The 18,601-nt window shown below is 43.3% G+C and overlaps 1 protein-coding gene across 1 annotated transcript in view; it reads left to right on the forward strand.

Moving 5' to 3' along the window:
* The first annotated feature begins 5,932 nt into the window (after positions 1 to 5,932).
* The window catches only part of TMEM131 (transmembrane protein 131), a 180,851-nt gene continuing 168,182 nt past the window's right edge, over positions 5,933 to 18,601 (forward strand). Inside the window, 1 exon segment of the mRNA XM_070380002.1 lies at positions 5,933 to 6,673. Within this exon segment, the coding sequence (XP_070236103.1) occupies positions 6,490 to 6,673 (184 nt within the window). The 5' untranslated portion in view covers positions 5,933 to 6,489.

The raw sequence follows: 18,601 nt of genomic DNA on the forward strand, positions 1-18,601 counted from the left end.
GCACTCTTTTCACTGTGCTATAGTGAGTGACTCAGGTTACTATATCAGCCAGGATCCTGGATGAACAGGTAGCAGACGAGAGAAACAAATGTGTTGTTTGAAGTCACTGACAGTTTGAGATTGTATGTTATTGAGATATAACCTGGCCAACCTTGACTCATGTAAAGTACTTAGGATTGGGATCACTGTAGCAGTCCAGTGGTTAAGACTCCATGCTCTCAATGCAGGGGGCATGGGTTCAATCCCTGTTCCAGGAACTAAGATCTTGCATGCCACATGGCATGGTCAAAAACAAAAGTGCTTAGGCTTGAGCTCGTAATTTCAGGGAAGGTCAAGCTATGGCTAATAACCACTTAGTGAGAGCCCTCTTGAGGGATCATTGGAGTCACCTCTTATGATCTTACTGAATTGATCTGTGCTATTGTTTAGTTAGAGCAGTGGAATTTTAATTCTTCAGGTTTTGATATTATTATAAGATGAATACAATAATTAAAAGAGTACTTTGACAAATTAAGCACTGAAGATGCATAAAATATTAAATGGACCTGAGAATGAAACAGAAGATGAAAACCCTAGCTTGGAGCATCATGTCTCTGCCCTGCCATTACGTTGCCCTTTGTTTCCGGGCCTCAGTTTCCTGTTTCTTGATGCTAATCAAGATTAAAACAGTGACACCATTGGACATCTTCTATGTCCAATAGTTTCATGGAACTTAGTTTATTCAATCTTTACAACTATCAGTAGTTAATTTTTTGTTCTGTTTTTAAAACACAAAACTGGAAATATATTTAGGGAGGTTGCATAACTGCCCAACAGTAGCTGGAGGTGGGCACAGGTTCGTGCCATGGTTGGTTTCAAAGCCATCCTCAATGAACGATCGAAGGTCCATCTCTTCTTCTAAACCCTGTGGATTTTTTGGTATGAGGCTGGCTATTCATTATGAGTAAGACCACATTGTCAAAAAGAAAACATTTTCTCCAACAAAAAGAATTGTTCTTTTATTTATAATCACATTTTCTATTGTGTAACAACACACGTATTTTATAAAGACCAAGGAGTCTGCTATTAATATTCCCTGGCCTGTATACTATCAACGGGATTCAAAGAATCAAACCTTTATGATAGAATACAGATGCTAACCATAATGTAGACTAACTCTGAAACACAAATATTCCCCCTGAGAGCTTCATAGGCTCTTTTTTTTTTTTTTGTAAATGCTTTTCTTTTTTAAATTGAAGTATAGTTGATTTACAACGTTGTGTTAGCTTCATGTGTACAGAAAGGTGATTCAGGTGTACATACATATATATATTTTTTTCAGATTCTTATTCTTTATAGGTTATTACAAAATACTGAGTATACTTCTGTATGCTATATACGTTTATTTGCCCTCCCCTGCTGCTGCTGCTGCTGCTAAGTTGCTTCAGGTGTGTCCAACTCTTCGCAACCCCATGGACTGCAGCCCACCAGGCTCCCCCGTCCCTGGGATTCTCCAGGCAACAACACTGGAGTGGGTTGCCATTTCCTTCTCCAATGCATGAAAGTGAAAAGTGAAAGGGAAGTCGCTCAGTCGTGTCCGACCCTTAGCGACCCCATGGACTGCAGCCTACGAGGCTCCTCCGCCCATGGGATTTTCCAGGCAAGAGTACTGGAATGGGATGCCATCGCCTTCTCTGTGCCCTCCCCTAGGCTATAGCAATTTATCTGGTAATTGAATATATTTAAACCTGGGGCTTCATGAGTTGATGTTTTTTTTCTTTTTAAGAATGCAGAGGGGGCTTTCCTGGTGGTCCACTTGTTAAGAGTCTAGCTTGCAAGGTAGGGGACACCAGTTCGATTCTTGGTCTGGGAAGATTCCACATGCCCAGAGGCAACTAAGCCCGTGCGCCACAACCAGGGAGCCCTTGCTCTAGAGTCCAGGAGCTGCAACTAATGAGCCCATGTGCTTCAACTACAAGTCCGTGCTCTGCAACAAGAGAAGCCACCACAATGAGAAGCCAGAGCACTGAACTAGAGAGCAGTCTCTGCTCTCCATAACTAGAGAAAACGCTTGCAGCAACAAAGACCCAGCACAGCCAAAAATAACTAATAAAAATTACCACAAGAGTAAGTGTAAACTCTAAAAAAAAAAAAAAGAATTGAAGGTTCCTTAAAAAGATAAAAATAGAGCTATCATATGATCCATTGACATTAACCAAGCCTAGAAGAGTCCAGTAGAAATTGAAGTCAAAGATAATAGGAGGTGAGATGCGGGGTGCGGTAGATTGTGTTAGAGCCTTATGGCCCAGCAGAAGAGCTCTGGTTTTTACCCTGAGATAGGAGTTACTGCAGGAGACACAAGCGATGTCATGTTTTAGATGGTCATTCTGCTGCTGTGTTGACAATAGACTACAAGTTTATGTCAAAAAAAGAAAGCAAAGACCACCAGAACTCAAAAAAAATAAAATCAAGGCTGAGTTTATATACTCATCAGGCAAAGAAACATATCAGTGAAAAAGTTTACTGAGTAATTCATGAATTGGGAAAGGTCAGGGTTTTTTTAGAGGTGCTAGAAAGAGGAAAGGGGTTGGTGGGGGTGAAGCTAATCTAAGACTGAAAACCGGCATGCTGGATAGGAATGGACAGTGCTGGATCAAACAGAGCCCTTTGTTCACTGGATAGGAACAAGCCTTCAGCTAGGCCTAACAAGAGTCTGGCCTAGGGGTCATTCAGAGTTCACAGTCCTTTATCAGCTTCAGTTGGTTTGAACCAGACGAGGTATACCATCAACTTTCCTTGGCAAGAGCTGTAAGTGGAAAAATTTTCCTTTTACAGTTGGGAACAGAGAAAGCTGTTAGGAAGTTCTTTCAGAAATCCAGGCAGAATAGATAGGGCTCATCCCACAGTGTATCATAGAGGTGATACACCGTGGGGTGTGTATCACCCATCGGTCATTGGTTGCTTGGGGTGGCTCTAGAGACAGAAAAAGCTGTGGACGGAGAAGGTTTAGGGAGCAGATTAAGAGTTCATGTGAGTTTAAGATGTCCATAGCTGCAGCAATAGAGACAGTGAGGTCTGGCCGGTGATATAAACTTGAGACTTGAAAAAGAGTATAGGTGATGTTGAACGTCAGGAGACCCATGTGTAGTCAACCAACGAGCCAGTGAGATGGAGCCCTGGGGACTCCAACATATTTCCCCCTCCAAGTCCCAAATTTTAATTCACATATATTTTTATTACAATGAAAGTATTCTTGTAAGCCTCCTCAGATATTTTGTGGGAATATAAACCAATAAAGGGCTTCCCTGGTAGTTCAGTCAGTAAAGAACCCACCTGAAATGGAGGAGATCACCTGAAATACAGGAGACCTGGTTTCAATCCCTGGGTTGGGAATATCCCCTGCAGAAGGCAATGGCAACCCACTCCAGTAATCTTGCCTGGAAAATCCCATGGACAGAGGAGCCTGGTAGGCTACAGTCCATGGAGTCACAAGGGTTGGACACGGCTTAGTGACTAAACCGCCACCACCGTAAACCAATCCATGATCCTTGGAACTTTCACTGAGCTTAATACAGTTTTTTAATTTCTCCAGATTTATTAGATATCATTTTACAAATAAGGAATTTGAGGCCAGAATAGTTGAGTAATTTGCCTAGCCTCATATAACTAATAAAAGCAGGGCTAGGATTTAAGCCTTAAATTCACCTGAGTCCCTTTCAACTCTGCTTCCAATAGTAGTTTATTAATCTGGGTAGACAACAAAGTGAGCAGAAGGTGAAAAGTCCTAACAGTGTGTTGTTCCTTGCATGTATCAATTTGGTGCAATAGTCTTCAAACTTGAGTGTGTCACCCAGTGGCTTGTAAAAACACGGACTGCAGGACCTCAACCCAGAGGCTGATTCCGCATGTCTTGGATGTGATCTGCAATCTACATGTCTAACAAGTTCCCAGGTGATGCTGGTCTGGGGATGATACATGGAGAATCACAGGTTTAGCTGGTTTTCCCTGATTCTGCCAGCTAAATAGCCTGTCTCCACTTGCCAAATGCCCAGGTCTAACTCCCCAAAGGGGATTAGGGAGATCTGTTGCTAATTGGAACTTCAGAAAGGTCCTTGGTGACAGTTCCTTCAGTTTCTTTTCTTTCTTTCCTGTTTATGTGTGCACAGCTTGCAGAATCTTAGTTCCCTGACCAGGGATGAACCTGGGGCCCACTGGTGGTGAAGACTCAGAGTCCTAATCACTGGACTGCCAGGGAATTCCCAGTTCCTTCATTCTCTCCTTCCTAAAGAACATGGCTCTGGGGGGAAAGAGAAGGATGAGGTGATGGCAACTCTGGGTACTCTCCAATACAGTTTACCAAACTGTATGGTCAGTTCTTCTTTTATTATTATTCTCCCAGCAGTCTCAATGCCCTTTCCTGGGAACAAACTTCTATCATCACTGCTCTGGCTCCCAAAGTCCATCAGGCACAGGGAGGTTCGGATATGGTAGGCCCTAAATGCCTACACAGCTATTGGGCTTTGGGGGCTTAAATAACAAGAATACAAGCTTATAAACACAGTTAGATGCAGAGACCTTTGGAAGAAACTTGTACAAGAGAAAGGCCCTAAAGCTTAAGCTTCATTAGCTTCATGGCAATCAGCCTCTGATCAAACAGGTCTGTATATGTCTAAGCTCCAATTACAGATATTTGCTTAGTTCCCATGGGGCTCCTGAGCCTCAGGCTAATCAGAGGACTTGGTTGATTCCTGTGTAAGAGAACCTAAGCATTTAATGGTTGAAGAGGCTTGCCTGCCTTGAAACTGGTAATGGGGGAGGAGTTACAGGCTCCTTGCACATTGAAGGTAAGTTTTGACCCTGCACTCACATACTTATCTTTGAAGTCGATTTCTTCAGTGAGTTGAAAGCCTTCGATCTACAAACATGGAAACGCCCACTTAGAGATGATACTAATTATTCCTATTTAATTACATCAAGAACAAAATTCAATTAAATTCTTACTCTAAAAATCAGAAAAGTAAAATTGCTTTTCAAAATCAGGGTGAAGGCTCTTAAAAAATATAAAGTGCTTGCTTGACAAAGACGACGACTGCAGAGGGTAGTACTTTTGAGTTTCTTTTGTATAGCTTCTTGAAATTTTATTTTTCCCACGTAGTTTGTTTCAGGACGTATTAGCGGTGGACTCAGCTTTAGTACAACATTCACTCGACAAATCCAGCTCAGCCTAAGTGAACGGCTCTGTAGTTAGGGGAAGTTACTAAAAGAGTTACTAAATTAGGAGTGAGGGGAAGTTACTAATTGATTAAAGAGAAAGTTTGTAGAGAACAGCCACGCCCAAGAAGAACCTTGACCTAAGATGAAAAGGGCCTCTAAGAGGCCCAAATCAGGTGGCTTCCTGATTTGTGCTGGGCCTTGAAGGAAACAGGTGAATAAAATGTATTAAGAATTATTCCAAGTTGGAAAAAGTCAGCCACTGCCACTTTACACACACACACACACACACACACACACACACACACACACACACACAGCAAAGGGCTTTCCCACAGCAAACTCGGCACAATCCAAGTGCAGGAGGATTCCACGAAGCGTTCCAGAGTGCTGTATCTTCAAGAGTGCAAAGATGAACAGTGCAGGTCCCCGTCCCCAAGGCAGCGCCACCGGGAAACTGAAACAGGTCCCGGGTATTCTCGAAGCGGCTGAGAAGCGGGGGTGTGGCCTGGAAGAGACACTGGAATGGATTTTCCGCGCTAGACTTCGAGGTCCGCGCACTCAGTTCTCTGGAAGGCTCTCGCAATGCAGTACAGGGGATGCAGGCGTTTGTTCCCTGCTTCTCAGCTGCCGCCCTGCCTCCCCCTAGCGCCCCGAAACTCCGCCCAGCTCCCGCCCCCGCCCCAGGGCGGCTGCGCGACCAAGCCCCGCCCCCCCGTCCCCACGTGATCGCCGTCCCTGCCTCCGCGAAGCGTGGGCCGCCATTACAAGTTCTGGCGGCTGGGCCCCGGCCGGCCTCCCTCCTCCCCCTCCCCGGTGGGGCACCGGTGACAGGTTGGATTTGTGTTGACCCGTCCCGTCTGGCGTTTGGAGCCGTGGGCCTCTGAGAGCGGGACGAGGAGTTCGGACCGAACTCCGGGGCGGACAGACAGACCGGCGGGCTGCTCAGGTGACGGCACGGCGGGGGCGGTGCCCAGGGCCGCGCCCCGCCCCTCGCAGGCCAGCGCCCAGAGCCCGCCGCCAGTGCCCGTTTCCAGTATGGCCGCCCGCCGTGCTTGACCCGCGGCCTCTGCGCTTCGACTCCCCGTGGGCGATGCTGAGGCGGAGGCCGTGACTGACACGCTCGCTCACACGCACGCACGGACCCAAACCCACGTCCGGAGCCCGAGCCCTGGGCCCGGAATCGCTGTCTCCCCCAGGCGCCGTGGCCAGAGCCCGGACCACGGCTCCCGCGCCGCCACCGCCTAGCCGAGAAGGACCGCGCCGGACCTCGAGCGCGGCGGCCCCGGGCCGGCAGGGATGGGGAAGCGGGCCGGAGGAGGAGCAGCGGGATCCGCCGCCGCTGCCTCCACGTCCGCCGTGGCCGGTCTGGAGCCCGCGGCCGGCCGCGGCGGGGGCCCGCGGAGCGCAGCCGCCGGCCTCCTGGGAGCGCTGCACCTGGTGATGACCCTCGTCGTGGCCGCGGCGCGGGCCGAGAAGGAAGGTGGGTGTCAGCCGGCCGGCATCTCCCGGGCCCGGCCCCGCGCTGTCACCGCGCCCTCGCGGAGGCCGCTGCCGGGCTGCCACCGGGGAGGAAGGGCCGCGGCTCGCGGCTCGCGGCTCGGAGGGCGGCCGGGCGCAGGGCTCGGTCCGGCGCGAAGTTGCTCGGTCGAGTCTCGTCCCGAGCCGGGAACTCGCAGTTCGGATGCCAACTCGCGGCTTTGACCGCACGGAGTTGCTCTTGTTCTCCGTGATTCTTTCCCCTCGTCTCACCCCCGTCTTCCCCCTTGTCTCCTGTCACTGCCATTTCAAAACTTCCTGAGTTCTCGTATATTCTTGCCACTTGGCTCACTAGGTAGGAGGGGCATATTTTTAGACTAGATTGTTGTTAATAAGCAAATTTCAGGACACTTTTTTTTTTTTTTTTTTGGTTGCGGTTTTAATAACGGCGTGCGAACAGAGCTCACTTTAAATTGTAAAAATAGCGACACTGGGGGACAGCTTGCCAAATTTTACTTTAGATTTGTTTAAACGTTTTCGGAGGAGGAATCTTGTATCTTTAGCTTCCCTCTTAAGTATCGTTTTGCAGTATTGATGATTGTTCAGCTAACAGTTCTCTAATATTTTTTACATGTCTTAAGATACGTAACTGGGTGTCATTGTTTTTAATGTGAAAGACTTTAAAAACCAATGTCAAGTTTCTAGCTTGCGAACCTTTACCTGTAATTTACAATTAAGGGCTAAGTGTTATTTTTTAGGAAACTCTAGTTAGCATTGTATGATTGTAACCACGGTGCTTTTCCGGGGTTAAAAATGGTTTTGTAACCTAGAAGCCCAGATCTGTACTTTCGTTGGCACTACCTGTTTTTTGAACCTGAGGAAATGAGTGACCACAGAGCCTTCATGAAGAAATCACTAAAAGTGAATGGTTTTTAAAAAGCTAAGCGATATTTGTTAGTTTAGCTTTCGTTTCACACTGAACTGCCACTGCAAGGAAAATAAGTTCTTGCCACAGTGAGTTTAGGGTTGACGTTCTACTTCACAACTAAAGTCACTTTTTACTGTTATAGAAGGCAACAGCAAAGCAAAGCAAATTCATGTTAAAGTGCCAGGTGCTTCAGTTTACTGTTTTTTGTTGTTGTTCAAAACGGTGCAATTAACTCTTAAGCAGTTTGTGTTAACATAGGAGGAAATTATTCAAAGAATTGCTGTCTGTAGAAAGGATTCATCTACAGAGGCAAGATTATTTCTTGAATGAAATATTGCTGCTTTAGGACTAGTCAGACCTGGGGTTGTCACAGTTCATCTTTGGTTACAGATCTGCAGTTGATTGGTTCTCGTGTGGCCATTGGCACCCAGCACAGCCTGGCATGTAGTTGGTGTGTCCAGTAAAACTGAAATGGTCCGATAAGTTAAGGTCTCCTTGAATTTGAAGTAGTGCTTGGCAGGTGTCCTGGTTTTTGTCTTCCTTGGATTACCTTGCACAGTGCCAGGCACACAATAGGCATTTAACATTTGTTTGAGGAAGTAATTATATTCATGGGTCATTAACACAGGGATCTAAAATGATTGAAAAACGTTAAGTTTTTCAGTAAAACATCCAGTAAAACATTAAGTTTGTATTGTTCTTCTGCTTATTTTTCCAGCAGCCATTTTTTATGCTAATTCTTGGTGTATACTTAAGAAAAATCCTTTGTTTGAGAAATGTCAGACTAATTTATATTTGCTAATTTCCCTTTTGTATGGTTTTTAAGTTTTAGTACATCTCTCTAATACCCATAAATGTAAGGGTCAGGGGAGGAGAATTGGGGCCCCGGTGTACAAGAATGAAAAGATGGGGTTGAATCAGCCAGTGGTCCTGAGAATCAGACACCTTTTGTGGCCTGTGTTGTGTCTATATGAACAATTTGAACAGAGAAATTAGCTATTGAAGATAATTGACATATCTTCTGCCCATCATCAATGGATCTGATTCTGATCAAATATTCCAGGAAGAAAGCTCCAAAATTGACCAGTGCTTTCAGTCCCCTTGGTGATCACATTCTAATAGTTTCTGTTTGAGTAAATAGGAGAAGTGAGATTGATTTTCTTACATGAATGTGATACCGCAAGTTTGGCCCCGTTTGCCCCCCAAAGGGTGCTGTTTTGAGTTTTTTCTCAGCAAATCTGAGCAGACTTCTGAAGGCAGCTGAATTCACTCTGTCCATTTACATCCTGAGGATTTTTGGTGTGGTTTTATTTTGGTAGTATAAACTACCTTAACTTTTTGAAGCTAAGACTTACCTGCAATTTTAATGATGGTTCTCTGGGTATCTCGTATGTTAGTATATTTCTATTGCAGCCGAATTTCACTGGAAAATCTTCGAAACTAAGTAAAACTCATCATCTTCTAAAGAAAAGCAGCAGAAATTCCTAGATTACCTAATGCAGATTTCATGTTTGGACCAGGTGTTGTTAATTTTAAGTCAGACGCATGAGGCAACCTTTGTCTTAGCATCCTGTATGTCTTCAGTTCAGTTCAGTCACACAATCATGTCCGGCTCTTTGTGACCCCATGGACTGCAGCATGCCAGGCTTCCCTGTCCATCACCAACTCCCGGAGCTTACTCAAACTCACGTCCGTTGAGTCGGTGATGCCATCCAACCATCTCATGCTCTGTTGTTCCCTTCTCCTCCCGCCTTCAGTCTTTCCCAGCATCAGCATCAGGGGTCTATTCCAGAGAGTCAGTTCTTCGCATCAGGTGTCCAAAGTATTGGAGCTTCAGCATCAGTCCTTCCAATGAATATTTAGGACTGATTTTCTTTAGGATTGACTGGTTGGATCTCTTTGCAGTCCAAGAGACTCAAGAGTCTTCTCCCATACCACTGTTCAAAAGCATCAGTTCTTCGGCTCTCCGCTTTCCTATATGTCTTAACACTGCTATATCTTAACATCTGTCTTCACTGATCTATGAGGGTGTGTTTCACTAGTCTAGAGAAAAGGGGACCTTTGAGGATGTTTTGACTGTGCTCTGTAGTTTGTAAGGACTTTGAAAGAGTTGTCCAGGGTAGAAGTTACTGTAATTATTACAACTTAATTGGTTGTTTTGGATTGCTGGCAGTTTTCCTTGAAGCTAAGATCTAGATATTCAGAAGAGTGAAAATAGGGGGATGGTGTAGTGAAAATATATTAAAAATATAGTGAAAATATGTGTGTATATGGTAAACGTCTAACATTTAGTAGTATTTTTATTTGTAAGTCTGCCCATTCATTATCACCAACAAATAAAAGCTTTTTAAAAAAGCATCATGCATGCAAAGTCACCTCAGTTGTGTTTGACTCTTTGTGGCGCTATAGACTGTAGCCCTCCAGGCTCCTGTGTCCTTGGGATTTCCCAGGCAAGAATACTGGAGTGGGTTGCCATGCCCTCCTCAAAAAAGCATCATATATCATCTATAATATAGTTTCATTGTGAAATGTGTTTGGGGGGCATGGTTGTCTTTTAATTTTTTATAAATATCGAGGTACATTTTATGTATCTAGTAAAGATGAGGTTGGGTAAGTTTTCAGGAATGTGATTGTTTTAATCTGTAACAATTTCACATGTTATTATCACTAGTGATTTATGGCAGGGTGAAGTTTGATAGTCTTTCTTAGGACTTTTAAGTTTGTCTACCAGATACTTTTGTTTCATGCACAAATTTTTGTTTTAAGCTGTGTTTGTGACAGAAGTGCAGGAGGAGGGTACAAAAGTGTTCTGTCTCCAAAGCATATGAACAGAAAGTGCTTAGGAATAAAAGCAGGAAGAAAAGAGATTAAAAACCTAATTTGGTGAGTTTTTTTATCTTAGATGGTAGATTGATCAGGAGTGGTATTTACTTTCTTATTGAATTTTTACTTTATAATATAAATGTGTTTTTTAAGAGTGATTTTCTAAAGAGTGAGATGTTTTCATTCTTTGCATGAGGGTAGAGTGATTACTTTTTAATTTAGAGCCTAGTAAGTAGAATATTCATTCATGTTGTTATTTAGTCGCTGAGTCTTGTCTGACTCTTTTGCGACCCTATGGACTGTAGCCCACCAGGTTCCCCTGTCCATGGGATTTCTCAGCTAAGAATAGTGGAATGGGTTCCCATTTCCTTCACCAGGGGATCTTCTCCACCCAGGGATCAAACCCAGGTCTCCTACATTGTCAGGAGGATTCTTTATGACTGGGCCACCTGGGAAGCCCATACTCATTCATAGTGCTCCATTAAGGAACTTCTGTCGCTTGCTTTTTACTAAAAGCTGTTCATTACTGCCCAGATCTGCACCGGGCAGCAGTGAAATGCTGTTGTTGAAAGCAGTGTGCTCCCTCTTTCTCTTGCTGAGGACTGTTTTCCTCCTCTTTGTAATCCTCGCCACCATCCTCAGAGATCCATGCCCCTCCAAAATCAACTTTGGGGGAGTAGGTGTAAAATCATTAATTTGTTATCATCCAGAGTAGAGTCATAAGCCAAGCTACTCTTGGAGAAAAATGAAATCATTGCCAGGTGTTGATATTTTATAAGTTCTCCTTCATCTGCCTGTGGCTTGAGCTCTCTGATTGGCCCGTCAGTGGGAGATGCCTTTTTTCTCTGGCTGTTTTTCCTTATCTGTGGTAAGCAGCATTGGGCACTGTCGATAGCTTCTTCTTGGAACTTCTCTCCCTTCATTTCTGTGACTTTGTACTTCTTGGTCATCATCCTGCCCCGCTCTCATTCGCTGCTCTCTGGATGCCCGTTGGCTGTCTTCCCTCTCTTGCATGTCTGGCGACCAGCACACACTGCTTGTGTCCAGAGCAGAATTGTCTGATGCCACCTCCAGTTTCCCAGTTTTTATTAACGCCATGATTATTCTGTCTGCCGCGTTGGTCTCGTTTCTGACCATTTACCAAGTGGCATGTTGGAGTGTTAACTTCCTTGGGCAGCTTGCCCACAGCCTCCAGGCTGGGGCACTGCTGGGGGTCCTCACCTCCCAGCTGTCTCCACTTCCCTTCATTCTGCCATCCATTCTCCAAATTTGTATTGTCTTTGTTACTCAGCTGTCATTCATTTTGGTGCTTAATCAGATACTGCCTCACTGAGCTACCTAAATTCCCTAGGGGGGTCCTTCTTCACCCAGACCAGAATTTCTGTGGGGCAGAACCTCTATCAACATCTGCAGTGTGGACAGGGCGGGCATTTAGTTTTAAACAGAAGTTTGCCTCGAATAACCTCATCCTCCTGTTCTCATATCTGAGTTCTGGACTGAGAGTCCAGAGTACAGGAAACCTGTACTTGAACTTGGATTCAGGTACCATTAGCAGTGCTGCTCTGGTAAGACTTAGAGCGACGCCACGTTATTCTTCCCTACATGTTGCTTTCCCTTGTAACTAAAATGAGTAACATACATTTATCTAAACCATCACTTTTGTTACTTCTGGATTTTAAGATTTTAGATCCTCATAAAACCCCAATTTACATATCATGAAACAGGCACAGGGAAATAAAGGAATGTTTCCAAGGTAACAGAGCCGGTAGGCATTTAAGCTCGGGTTCCTTTGCAGGCCGTCTCTTCCTTGAGCCAAGCTAGTCAATCCTAAATGGCTATATAAACTGGTAGGTTTTGTTGTATATCAAGTGGACTTCCCAGTGATCTAGTGGGTAAGCATCCACCTGCCATTGCAGGGGACGGGGTTTAATTCCTGGTCCAGGAAGATCCCACATGCTGAGGAACAGCTAAGCCCATGAGTGACAGCTATTGAGCCTGTGCTCTGGAGGCTGGGAGCTGCGCCTGACTGAAGCCTGTGCTCCCAAGAGCTTGTGCTCCCCAACAAGAGAAGCCACTGCAATGAGGAGTCAGTGCTCTGCAATGAAGAGTAGCCCCGGCTCACTTCATCTGAAGTCCTCACACAGCAACAAAGACCAGAGCAGCCCAAAAAATAAAAATAAATAATAATTATTAAAAAAAAAGAACTGTCCTGCCAGTTTGTGCAAAACCAGCATGTTAAGTATTCAAGTGAGGTGCAGTTTTTTTTAAAAAAAAAAAAAACAACCATAAACATCCATAACACTTTCTATCAACTTCTCAACCATTAAAATGATCATAGGCCATTTGGATTGTGCATATTCTTAAAAATGCACAGGGAAGACCCATGAATGAGTAATCCATGTAACATGCATTCGATATTGGAAGCCACTGACTCGACTCTTTGCTCTTGATATTTTGGTACTTGGTATATTGCTTAGGTTAAAATTAACATTGCATATGGGACTTCCCTGGTTAAGACTTCGCCTTCCAACACAGGGGTCATGGGTTAGATCCCACTTGCCTTTCAGCCAAAAAACCAAAACATAAAATAGAAGCAGTATTGTAGCAACTTCAGTAAAGACTTTAAAATTGGTCCACGTTAAAAAAAAATCTTCTAAAAAAATGACATTGCCTTCTGTGAATTCACATACTCCTTAGTTCTAGATTGGTATGCTGCTGCTGCTAAGTCGCTTCAGTCGTGTCCGACTCTGTGCGACCCCATCCCTGGGATCCTCCAGGCAAGAACACTGGAGTGGGTTGCCATTTCCTTCTCCAGTGCGTGAAAGTGAAAAGTGAAAGTGAAGTCGCTCAGTCATGTCTGACTCTTAGCGACCAGGCTCCCCTGTCCGTGGGATTGGTATGACAAATTAGTCAAGATGTGTGGATAGTCTCAGAAACTGGACCTGTGTTAAAAGGAAATGGAGATAATCCAGAGGCCAGTAGTGGCATCAGTTTTTGACAATGGTGAAATCTTGTTCAGACTTATTTATTTGACTGCACCAGACCTTAGTTACAGTATGTGAAACCTAATTCCCTGACCAGGGATTGAACCTGGGTCCTCTGTATCGGGACCGTGGAGTCTTAGCCACTGGACCACCAGGAAAGGCCCTCAGACTTCTGTTAGAAGTCTTGGAAGGGACTCCAGAAGTTCATTCCTGGTGCTTTGTTCATTCTGGTGAAGGGATTTTTTGGATTAGGCAATCATTATCATCTGTAGTAGATCAGTTTTTCTTTCATTCCTGTGTGATTTCTTTAGAAAGATATTTAGAAAACTATTATTCTTTGCTTGTTTCATTCTGTTGAATATAGCACTTAGAGCAAAGGTCTGAAAAATGTCTAAGGTCTAAGGTGATCCTTGACATTATCTGTCATGATAGAGCATCAGACCCAGTTTCTTTCTTTTTTTATATAATTGTGGTTAAAACATCAACAACACATAAAATTTACCATTCTAACCATTTTAAAGCTCGTAGTTCAGTAATTTTAAGTCAAGTTCACATCAGTGGGCAGTTGGTCTCCAGAACTTTTTCATCTTGCAAAACTGATACTCTACCCATTAAACAATAACTCTCAGTTTCCCACCCAGCCCCTGGAAGCCACCATTCTACCTTCTGTTTGTTATGAATTTGACTACTCCTGATACCTAGTATCAGTGGAATCATGGAGAATTTGTCTTTTTGTGACTGGCGAAGTTGACTTAGCATCTTGTCTTCGAGGTTCATCATGTCATAGCATGTGACAGGATATCTTCCCTTTTTAAGGCTGGTTAATCGTGTGTGTGTGTGTGTGTGTGTGTAATTTTTCCGTTTTGTTTATCCATTTATCCATCAGTGGACATTGGACTTCAGGGTTGCTTCCACTTCTTGGCTGTTCTGAATAATATTGCTATGAATAGGTGGGCAAATGTCTGTTTGAGATCCTGCTTTTAATTCTTTTAGGTATATACCCAGAAGTGGGCCTGCTGGATCATATGAGAGTTCTATTTTTAACTTGTTGAACAACTGTCATACTGGTTTCCATTGCAGCAGTGCACAAAGATTTCGTTTCTTCACATCCTCACCAATACTTGTTCTTTTTTGGTAATGGCCATCGTAATGTATATGTGGTAATATCTCATTGTGGTTTTGATTTGCATTTCTGTAATAATTGATATTGAGTAGCTTTTTTTCATGTGCTTGTTGGCCACTTCTATATCTTTTTTGGAGAAATAATTGTTCAAGTCCATTGCCCATCTTTTAATTGGGTTATTTTTGTTGAGTTGTAGGAGTTCTTTATATATTCTGGATATTAATCCTTTTCAGTTAGATGATTTGCAGGTATTTTCTCCTATTTTGTAAGTTGTCTTTTAGGATTGTATTCTTTGATGCACAGAATTTTTTAATGTCTGATGTAGTCTTATTTATTTTTGCCTTTGTTGCTTGTGCTTTTGATATCATTTCCAAGAAAACATTGCCAAGTCCAGTGTCATGAAGCTTTTCCCTATAGTATTTTCTTATAGGAGTTTTACAGTTTGAGGTTTTAACATTTTGATATTAATTATGAGTTAGTTTTTGTCCATGATATAAAATAAAGGTCCAGATTCATTGTTTTGCACATGGATGTCCAGTTTTCCCAGCACCATATGTTAAGAGACTGTCCTTCCCTGTTCAGTGGTCTTAAAACCCTTGTTTGAAGATCCTGTGACCATGTACATGAGAGCTGATTCCTGGGTTCTCTGTTCCACTCCATTGATATGTTTAGCTCTCTTGTTACTAGTACCAACCACACTGTTTTGATCACTGTAACTGTGTTTTGAAATCAGAAAGTGTGGGACCTTAACCTTTGTTCTTCTCTTTCAAGATTGGCTGTTTGAAAAGAGACACTGATGTATAGAACAGTCTCATGGACTCTATGGGAGAGGGAGAGGGTGGGAAGATTTGGGAGAATGGCATTGAAACATGTAAAATATCATGTATGAAACGAGATGCCAGTCCAGGTTCGATGCACAATACTGGATGCTTGGGGCTAGTGCACTGGGACGACCCAGAGGGATGGTATGGGGAGGGAGGAGGGTTCAGGATGGGGAACACATGTATACCTGTGGCAGATTCATTTTGATATTTGGCAAAACTAATACAGTTATGTAAAGTTTATAAAATAAAAAATGATAAAAAAAGATTGGCTGTTTGGGTTCTTTTGAGATCCCATATGGATTTTAGGATGGATTTTTCTATTTATGCAAAAAACGCTGTTGTGGTTTTGGTAGGTTTGCATTGAACCTGTAGATTGCTTTGTGTAATACTGGTACCTTAACAGTATTACATCTTGGAGTTGTGATCATGGGATAATCTTCCCACCTTTTTGTGTCCTATTCATTTCCTTTCAGCAGTGCTTTGTAGTTTTTGGTGTACAAGTCTTTCACCCTCTTAGTTATTGGATTTATTCCCAGGTGTTTCATTCTTTTTGATGCTGCTCTAAATCAGAGTGCATTGTATGATTAAGAATTGTGAACTTCTAGTTTTTGATAAAAAGAACTATGCTCTGCTTTTGAGACATAACTTCTGCATGCTTAAGTTATTTCCTTAGATTACTTGCCCATAAAATGAAATATATTTTAAGCTCTCTCAAGTTTTAACAATTTGTGGCTATGTTTTTAATCAGTTATGATTATAAAATGATATGACAGTCTAACTTTGATTCTTAACAACTAATTTTATTCCTGTGTAGTTGCAGTATACATTTGAATCAAAGCATGAACTGGTAAAAACCCATCTCAGCAGTAAATTTGAGAAATAGCCTAAGCCAACTCTATTGATACAAATTAATTTGCAGTTTGCATTCATGGTATAGCACAGGCACTACTTAGATTTTCTTTTGGGGGGAATGAGTACATTGGAAGCAGCAGATCTTCCTAGGGAATTGTTTCTGGTACGAAGATGCTTTCTAAAACTTAAATGTATTATATGAAGAGCTTTGAAATATGGTTTACATTTGTCATTCTAAAATTTTGCTTGGTGTCTAAGCAGTGTGTGAGAGAGGGCAGTGTGCTTTTCAGACAGGATCACCTTTACTAAACTTTTAGATGTGGCTCTTTTTTAAAAATAAAAAAAGTAATGTTTTGCTGTGCTGGGTCTTTGTTGCTCTTCAGGCTTCTCTCTCGGTGTGGCAAGCAGGGGCTGCTCTCTCCTTGTGTTGCATGGGCTTCTGTTGCCGTGGCTTCTCCTTGCAGAGCACAGGCTCTCGGGTGCACAGGCTCCGGTCTCAGTTGTTGCAGCACGTGGGCTCAGTAGTAGGAGCTCCCGGGCTCTAGAGCCACAGACTCAGTAGTTGTGGCATACAGGCTTAGTTTTGCTCCTGGGCATGTGGGATCCTCCCAGATCAAGGATCAAACCCATGTCTCCTGCACTGGCAGATGGATTCTTTACCACTGAGCCACCAAGGAAGCCCTGGATCACTTAAAAAATACTTCCATGAGTTGGTGACATGGGCTCGTGTTGAAACATTGCTCCTTGATGCAAATGGAGAGTGGAATAGCAGTTAGCACTGTCAAGAGGTAATGTCTCTTTTCAGGGTTAGCACAGCAGTAGTAATGTTTCACAGGTAGGGAAGTTAGTTCATGTTTATAAGTTGATCTCACCATGCTGGGGACTTCTCTTGGGTTATGGCTGGACCCAAAAATAGGTTACTGAGAAAAGTGTTGACAAGAGACGAGAGTAAGAAGGGAACAGGCTGGCAGTTAAATCTCATTTTATTGGAATCCTAGAAATTCTTGTAAATAGAAAATAATTTCTGAAGATTGTCAGTTTCTTCCCGGCTGCATCTGAGTTTATTTCTGGTTGTATAGGATCTTGAGCTTCTGGAGGTTAAGGAGTAGGGTCATAGTCCTCCTGGACCTAACATTTTAAGGAGTTCAACACAGTGAGTTCTGACTTGGTAGGAGAAGCAGTAAACCATAAAGATGGTTCGTAAAGATGAACCAGAATGAAGAAAAAGTATATATGAAATGATGCTACTTATACAAGTTTGCTTTTGTACAATTTCAGCATATTAATGTAAGCAGTTATTGCCTGTGATTGGTAATGCCTAGAATTACTTGATGATGATTGCTGATGTTTATCTAGTACTTTCTTTGTGCCAAGCACTGTGCTGATTGCTTTACAAGCCTTATCTCTTTTAATCTTCACATTATGCCATGTGGGGACCACCACAGTTGTTCTTCCTACTTTCCCTAAATCTGTTTGTTCTTGACTACAATTCCTCTGTTGCCGTCAGTACTGCTTGGAGTGGGGAGGGGGTGGTGGTGGTGTGTGTGCTTGTTTATGATAGTATAAAACAGAATTTTAATCTCCAGTAAAATGAGACAGTATAATATGTAATGGTTCTTCTTGTGCATGCAACTTAGAGGTCAATTTGGAAAAATTTTTAATTTCACAAAAAATTTCATGTTGGTTATAAAAATGAAACATTGTAAAATATAAATTGAGAAAGGGCTTCCCTCCTAGCTCAATTGGTAAAGAATCTGCCTGCGATGCAGGAGACCTGGGTTCAATCCCTAGCCGGGAAGATCCCCTGGAGAAGGAAATGGCAACCCACTCCAGTACTCTTGCCTGGAGAATCCCATGGACAGAGGAGTCTGGGGGGCTACAGTCCATGGCGACGCAAGAGTCGGACACAATTTAGTGACTACACCACCACCACCAAATTGAGAAAATTTCTGTGATCTGTCAAGTAGAAAGAACCAGTATCAGTCATGATCTCTCTTCCTTCTCCCCCTTCCCCTGCCCCCCACTCCCCGTTTAAAACACAGATACTGCCATGTTGTCTTGGAAGTATCACTTGGGGCATTTCAGCAGCGTCGTGTGGGGGTGCCAGCTTTCCCACATCAGCTCTTATGTGTGTGTTCAGTCATGTCTGACTCTGAAACCCCGGGCTGCTCTGTGCATGGAATTTTCCAGACGAGAATCCTGGAGTGGGTTAGTTTTCTTCTCCAAGGAAGCTTCCTGACCCAGGGATTGAACCTGTGTCTCCTTCATTGGCAGGTGGATTCTTTACCACTGAGCCACTGGGGAAGCCCTTCTTTAAAGTCCTTGCTCACTTGGCAGTAAATTTGTTTAGTTGATTTTTAAATATTGCTCAGTTCAGTCATTCAGTCTTGTCCGACTC

Source organism: Bos mutus, chromosome 11, assembly GCF_027580195.1.
Source record: "Bos mutus isolate GX-2022 chromosome 11, NWIPB_WYAK_1.1, whole genome shotgun sequence".
NCBI classification, from domain to species: Eukaryota; Metazoa; Chordata; class Mammalia; order Artiodactyla; family Bovidae; genus Bos; species Bos mutus.